This window comes from Brachycentrus maculatus, unplaced genomic scaffold, assembly GCF_059751285.1.
Source record: "Brachycentrus maculatus isolate JH-2025_06_01 unplaced genomic scaffold, ASM5975128v1 h1tg000166l, whole genome shotgun sequence".
Classification (NCBI taxonomy): domain Eukaryota; kingdom Metazoa; phylum Arthropoda; class Insecta; order Trichoptera; family Brachycentridae; genus Brachycentrus; species Brachycentrus maculatus.
In genome coordinates this window covers 2,416,679-2,424,706 of record NW_028280919.1, presented here as the reverse complement: position 1 = coordinate 2,424,706, position 8,028 = coordinate 2,416,679, and the positions used below count along the sequence as shown (strand labels likewise).

Sequence of the window (8,028 nt, the reverse complement as noted above, 5' to 3'; positions counted from 1 at the left end):
ACCCGCAAACCATTTCATTTCATATATTTTTCATGATTTTGCATTGAGTGTCATCTTTGTTAAATAATTCAATAAATAATCACTCAGATAACCATCCAAATCTTAATTTGTAATTCTTCCCAGGATATGCCCAAGCTGTAAGTACCAACCTATACACTATACATATATACATATATTCTTTTACGTTTATTTCTTTCAATATGCAATAGAATAATTTAACTGCATTACAATGGTCAATATGCTTTTCTTAAAAAGTAGTTAATGATTTCTACTCGCATAATTTTAAATATTTTTATCGATAACGTTAAATATTGAAAATTTATACTTTACAGACTTTTCGACCCATTTTTAAATACTGCTTAATCTTCATCATTTTCAAAATAATATCGAAAAAAATCAAAGACATGTTTTCTTTTAACATTTGCTATATTTTAGTAAAATTTACAGTAAAGCAATTATAACATTATTATGAGAAAATGTTACATATTTACAAATAATTTGTATGTACCAAGTAATAATCAAGATTTGAGTTTAGACACTTCAAAAAATAAAAGACATCCAATAACTTAAAAAAAAATAAAAGACATCCAATAACTTAAAACACATCAACAAAAAACACAATTAAATTAAGCTAATTCAAAACTATAATCACTTCTCAGTTTCAAGAGTAAGTTTCTAAATATTAGTGCTTGTCGGCGTTCTAGTTTTAAGAAAGATAAATCTATACAGAAAATGTTTGCAAGTAAATATTCATGTTTATGACATGTCGTCACTTTAATGCAGAACTATCCTTAATTGCATAAAAGTCGATTTCATTTTTAATAACACATTATGTTCTTTTTGCTACTGATTTTATTATGCAAAATTTTTTAACGTAAATAAATAGTTATTCAAACACAATGAATTTAAATATTAAAAAATATACAAAATGATTAATAAAACTAACTTTCAAAAGTAAATTGCCTTTGAAAACTGAAAAATATTCAATTAAAATAAAAAGGTATCCTTGCAAAATTTCCTTATATGCAGTTAGGATAGTTCTGCATTCAAATTACAATATGTTTTCTATATTTACACAAGTACATAATAATTTAATTTGAACTTCTATGCAGATCTTTCCTTCCTGTCTTTCAAGATGCTAGTAATGAAGAACTCTCCAGCTTTGTAGGACGACCTCACGAGGGGACCACTGGCGGTGTACAGGAACCCCAGCTCAGCGCCTTTTTCTTCCCAATGCTTGAACTTCTCTGGTGTTACATACTCCACAACCTTCAAATGTCTCTTTGTTGGCTGCATGTATTGACCGAGGGTAACACAGTCCACTCCGACCCCTCTCAGATCTAAAACAATCGATAGTTTGGAACAAGCTACAACTGGTGTGACATTTCAAAACTAGAGCAAGATTTATATATTGTCCCTATAAACATCTCAGTAAAAGGACATCCAATGAAAAAATCATTTAAGCTGTTGTTAACCTTATAACAGCGTTAACTTTGTTACTGAAAGATGCCTGTGATTACTTTTATCATGTATTTAGTTAAGAAAGATTTATTTTCCTAAACAAAAACGTTCCATGGGATTCATTGTGCCTTTTTGGTACTCTATAATACACTTGTGTCACATTATTCTTGAAATATAGCATAATATAAACAAATAAGATCCTAACATAAATAAATCAAAGCACGCATCGTGCGTCACTCTTACCCACTGGCGATGCGTAGCGTCGAGAGTGAGACAGATATAGGGCATGATTATGGCGCAGACTAATTACCGACCTCAAGAAAAATCAGGGATCTGTTCTTTTATTTATCCTTGTGATGTTACAAATTATTACTCAGATATTTCAACAGATGTCATAAGGCCAAGGATTGAGGTAATATTTTATCCAAAGTTCCACACTATGAAAAAATCCCTCCAAGTTGAACTGAGGTTCGAAACTTGGAACAAAGTAAAAACACATACGCTTATGTCAGCCGCGTATGGGGCATGTTTTGTGAAAACACATACGGTTATGCGAGCCGCGTTGATCCAGTTAATGCATGTTCTCTCAAAAAATACAAGTTATTTATATTCTGGTACTTTGCCAACATTTGTTTTAATCCTATTGGAATCGAATCTGAGACCTCAAGCATTGCAGAAAAATGCAATAGTGAATAGGTTGCTACTGAAACGCAGACAATATGATGCAGAAGATACCAACAAAGATTAAGGACCTTTTTTAAGAAATTTGTCCCAATCTTACAAATGTTAAAAAAGTATAAAGTAATGTCTTGTAATATTTTAAGTCTTGAAACTATTTTACCTTTCATTGTCTTTTCAACCTCTTCGTCAGTTTCTCCTAGCCCCAACATTATCGAGGACTTTGTTATCAGATCAGGATAAACATTTTTAGCTGTTTTCAGCACATTTAATGTTTGCTGATAGCTAAAACCAAACATTATACTTATTTTAATGTTGTGTACATATTATTAATGTCATGCATACTTTTAATATCAATAGAATCCTTACCCGGCTCTCATGTCCCTTACAAAAGGCGTCAACTTTTCAACTGTTTCAATATTATGAGCAAACACATCTAGCCCACTCAGGGCAATACGTTCTATACATTCGGCATTTCCTCTAAAATCTGGCACCAAGCACTCGACCAATATTTCTGTATTTCTGAAAAAGAAATAATAATCTTCAAGATACATAATTTTTCATTAATATTTTGTTTTATAAAATGCATATTCAAATTTACGCTCACTGTTTTTTTATCTCCCTAACTGTTTCGGCAAAATGAGAAGATCCTCCGTCAGGCATATCTGTGATAAATATTCCAAATTCATTAACTGACCCAATAACCGCATTGTTCGCGACAAAGAAAATAACATAATTTTTTATCCTCAAGGGATTGGCTATACATTAGCAGGATCTAAGTAAGGAAAGCTAGTACAAGTAACTGTATCCAACACAGAGTGCCTTAGTTATTAACGTAATCCTCCATTTTTCCCTATATTTTATTTTAACCTTTTCTTCTTTCTCCATATACGAGTAATTTTCAACCTTTGCTTTTTCACTTGTGTCATCTATATCCCTTCAAATATATATTCGACTCTCCTCCTAGGTCTAGAGCTGATTGCATTACTGTCATATGATTGGATAATTCAAATTAACACCATGTTTATCTGATATAATACTCTTTAAACCATCTTGGTGTAGATAGGGGTTAAAAACATAAAAAATAAACATGATGGGAGTAAATAAAATATCAATGTTTAGTTTTTAAATGAAACAATATGAAAATATGAATATGGGTCAGGAGTTGTAATAATCGTCGAGTATGTATGAGGAGATGCATGAATATAGAAGAGGCGAAGAATGTTTGCAAAGACAGAGTGGTGTGGCGTTCGATTTTCTCTGCCTACCCCTGCGGGGAAGCGGCGTGATGGTTAGTTAGTTTTTTTTCAGTATGAAAATACTTTCTAAAGAAGTTAATAATAACTGGAAAAATGATCAAATAATTTTTTTTTTAAATACTAAGTGTAGATTACCATCTCGGTCGACAGAAGTCAGTACAACATAGTTGAGTCCCCATTGAGCAATAGCATGCGCAGTATTCTTCGGCTCATTGGGATCCGGAAGCGGAGGTGCTTTGGCAGTTTTTACAGAACAAAATCTGCATCCTCTTGTACAAGTGTCGCCAAGTAACTGAAATTAAAAAATCATTAAGTACCAGTTTGATTTTTAATTTATGACAAACCAAAATTCTAAATTTCAACTAACTAGCTCCTGTCAAAATTAAACATCTTAAATCCATTCAAAAATGCATTAAATGTTTTCAACAGTAAATTTTTGATAGAATCAATACGTGTTTTATATTAATAAATAAAATATTATCCTTTTTTTACTACTTTATTTTTGGTTGTATTTTTTAAACGGTTTTGACAAATACCTTGTCTTTTTCAGGGATCGATAGGTACCCCGTTACTTACAAAATTTATTGTTATTTTAACCAAATTATTAAATAAAAAGTGCATAGGGCACTGCATCGCATTGATGCAGTGTTACATTGATAATTAATTATATGATAGGAAGATCAGTCCTGCGTTTCGGGTACCAGCCCCAGGTGATATCAAATAAATATTTATGTGAAAAAACACTAATATTTATTTTGAAGTATCAGAAAAAATACACAAAAACTAAATATTTACAACACCAATGCCAAATTTAATAATTAATGTTTTTTGTAGACAGTTTTCTGCATCTGCGATATTGCTACGATATAATCGGATACACAAGTACCATTCTATCTAATTTATTTTTTTGTAAAAGTCTCCAATAATTTACAAAAATAAATTTAGAATAATAAAGATAGGTCGACAAATGGCATTCTTGTATTATGATAACCTTAGGTCAGATAATAGAGTTGTGACATTATTTTTCAACTGTGATTATGCTTATCTCAAATTTGTTTATCATTTACAGTGATTTTAAAGTTATTCGAGGTTATTTCTAGTAAATCGAATAAAATAAAATAATAAATGTGTTAAAATAAATCCTCCCATAATTAAACTGAGCTATATTTTGGTATATATATATAATAATAAAACCCTTATCTGCACCCCAATGGTGCATAGGGCACTGAGTCATATAAACGTAGTGTTATCTTGATCATTTACACATGAAGGAAAGGTGATCAGCCCTCCGCTTCAGGTACCAGTCCAGGATAATATTGAATAAATAGTAGAGTGAAGAAATCACTTATATTTATTTTACCCCCCCTGGGAATCGAACCCGGGACCTCCAGAACGGTAGTCGAGCGTGCTGACCATTACACTACGGAGGCGGACGAATGGTATATATAAGTAGTATAAAAAACGCATTACTTATGGGATGACTTAATGTATAATATTATAGGTGACTCAAATTGAGACGAAGCATCTATCGATTTTATATGAAAGAAGATGGAAGTCTGGGCATCCCAGAACATACAATATAGAATTTGGCTAACTTAAGTGAAAAGATGCTCAGAGACTTCTATTTACTTTCTTATAAAAACGTTCATAAGTATATCTCCAACGACGAGGTACTACGATTGATCAAAGAAAGGAAGCACCTACTCACGACTATCTCCAAAAGACGCGCCGAATGGATCGGCCACGTGTTAAGACAAGAGGGTTTCCTGCACAAAATAATAGACGGGACGATCGAGGGAATAAACGCCAGAGGACGCCCACGCCGCGAATTCCTAAGCGACTTATACGAAGACATGGGCTGCTGCTCAACGTACGAGGACCTGAAGAGGACTTCCGAAAATAGGCGAGAATGGCGAAAGAGATGTCATCTGTTGCTACAGACCAATCCGCAGGATTGAGACCAGAGAGAGAAAAAACGTTAGATGCTTTGTTTCAAGTAGAGACACACATAACATATATTGATATATCATCCGTAAGGTAAATAATTCAATGTGTCTGATCTTAAAATAGCACAGTCCCTAAACATAAAATATTTCATCATTTTAATTTATACTCTTGACTTCAGCCCAGGTAATTGACAGTGAAATTTTATCCGAAATAATGATAAATAAGTGCTAATTACACCGAAAAAAAAACCCTAATTTGTCTTTCTAATTTCAGATTGATATAATGAATAAATATATCAAATGAAAAAAATAAGACCTCGAAATACACACATGGCAGTTGTGTATATTCCCATAAAATCACTTTGTAAACGCATATCAACAGTCTGTATAGTTTTAAATGCACATTAGCTAGATGCAGGACTGTCATTTCTTGTCCAAACTATGTCCAATACTTCGTTCAGATGGACAGCGACAGAGGTATGTCCGTCACACAATACTTGCATTTTGGAATATTCATATGTTGAGCATTGGACAAACAACTAACGAAATACATGTCTCAATGTGAGTGCCTTTAAGAAAAGGTCTTGAAGTTGCTAACAACCGTCAGCTGGAGACATATCGCTCACTCCTTTCAAGAACGTCATAAATCAAAAATCGTCAATTTTCAGTTGTGCATGTTTTCGGAATGCCCAGAAAATGTACTATATCCCAGCAAAAGCGGCATATTTTTAACTTAATATTTACCCGCCATAGGGCAGAAAGTGTTGTTTTTGCATTTTGAAGAAAAGGTATTTTTTAATAATTTTTGTAAATATACTAAATATTTTTCAAATGGTGAAAAAACCTTCAGGTTTTACCTAAAAAGATCTGTTGCACAGTAAAAAGTTCGATACGTGGATTGATATTTATTTTTGATATATTGTATTATATTTTAAAACTTTAAAAACGTTCTCCTGAGAAATCAAGATATCTTTTCATTAAATTGGCGGCAACACCATATTTTTCCAATAAGTAGGTAGGTACTGATGTGAAGTTACCATAATAGTTGCTGTAGCTGTCCCATGTTTACCTCCTCCCCAGCACTCTCCAATATTAGGACACCTTGCTTCCTCACAAACTGTGTTGAGATTTAATTTTCGTAGTTGGTCCTTTAATTTGCTAAAATTAGACCCTGAAACAAAATTCAAGAAATATTATAAATAATGAATCAAAAAGTATCTCTTTTTATCTTAACACACTAAGGACGGGAAATGTTTTTCTACCCGTTCGGTTGATTGATGCTTAAGGACGGGAAAGGTGACCTTCTGCGTCAGCCTTATTTCAATTTCAGAATAAAAAGGATTATTTAATGTTTTTATATGAATATTATGTATCAATCTCTCTGTTAAGGTCTAAACTATATGTACACAATTATCAAATCCCATTGCCAGTGGTCCCCAGGCGTAAAAAACACCCGTTCGAAATGTGTTAATTCACACCAAATGATGCATAAGGCCCTGAAATGTACTGATTATGGGAGGACATATAAAATGAGTATCTTGAACATTTATTCTGTTGAAAAGGCAGCAACTATAATCTGATGTTTAAAAAAAGTTCAGAATACAGTACAACCTCGATATGATGAACTAACGCTTGTGAGAGGGTGCTGGTTAAAACCGAAGTCAGTTATTTGTTCTCTGATTTTAATTAAGAAATTTAAGATCTATAATGTGATTTTAAATGCATATAAAAAATATATATAATGTGATTTTAAATGTAGGTTTCTCAGCTTATGCATATAAAATTGGCATATCGCCCACTCCTTTCAAGAACGTCATAAATCAAAAAACTTGATTTTTCAGGAGAACGTTTTTAAAGTTTAAAAATATAATACAATATATTAAAAATAAATATCAAGCCACGTATTGAATTTTTACTGTGTAACAGATCTTTTTAGGTAAAACCTGAAGGTTTTTTCTCCATTTGAAAAATATTGAGTATATTTAAAAAAATAATTAAACAATACCTTTTCTTCAAAATGCAAAAACAACACTTTCTGCCCTGTAGCGGGTAAATATTAAGTTAAAAATATGCCGCTTTTGCTGGGATATAGTACATTTTTTGGGCATTCCGAAAACATGCACAACTGAAAATTGACGATTTTTGATTTATGACGTTCTTGAAAGGAGTGAGCGATATCTCCATTTGTCTTTCCCAAAAGCGGTTGGAACATTTTTTTAAATGACTTTTCTGACAAACCTGTTGGTATAGTAGTCTTCAGCCAAGGGGGTAGCCTTAACCTCTCATTCTCTCCCTTTTCACGTTTTAACTTCCCGTCATATTCCTTCCAATCTTTCACAGGTTCCTCGGCTATAAAATCATGAAGCGCCGGTCCATCTTCTAATTTCTTTCGGATAGCTTCCAATTTCGATGAATGGTTACTGCGCACATCCTGTAAAAATATGACATAAGAAAGAAACATTCATTAAATGATTGAACAAATAACAAAATTATTGCATACCTTTATTTTTATGCCTCCTAAACTCTTCAGACACGTTCTGTGCATGATTCAAGTATTCTATTTACTAATTTAATGAAAAAATCACATAAATATTCCAAGGGTAAATTTGACACAAGCGTAACCTCAAATAACAAATTCTGACAGCTGCGCGAAAACTCTGCGTCAAATTGACAGTAACCGGTGT

At 32.6% G+C, this 8,028-nt stretch overlaps 1 protein-coding gene across 1 annotated transcript; it reads right to left on the bottom strand.

The window, feature by feature from the left end:
• Nucleotides 1-407: 407 nt before the first annotated feature.
• Las (lipoyl synthase, mitochondrial) lies at nucleotides 408-7,986 on the bottom strand. Its single transcript, XM_088261680.1, has 8 exons — nucleotides 7,845-7,986; nucleotides 7,583-7,775; nucleotides 6,382-6,515; nucleotides 3,534-3,690; nucleotides 2,747-2,804; nucleotides 2,509-2,661; nucleotides 2,303-2,424; nucleotides 408-1,340 (listed from the first exon to the last, which is right to left on the bottom strand). Exons 1-8 carry the CDS (start codon nucleotides 7,887-7,889, stop codon nucleotides 1,105-1,107), a joined length of 1,098 nt encoding a protein of 365 aa, XP_088117806.1. The 5' UTR covers nucleotides 7,890-7,986; the 3' UTR covers nucleotides 408-1,104.
• Between the last annotated feature and the right edge of the window lie 42 nt (nucleotides 7,987-8,028).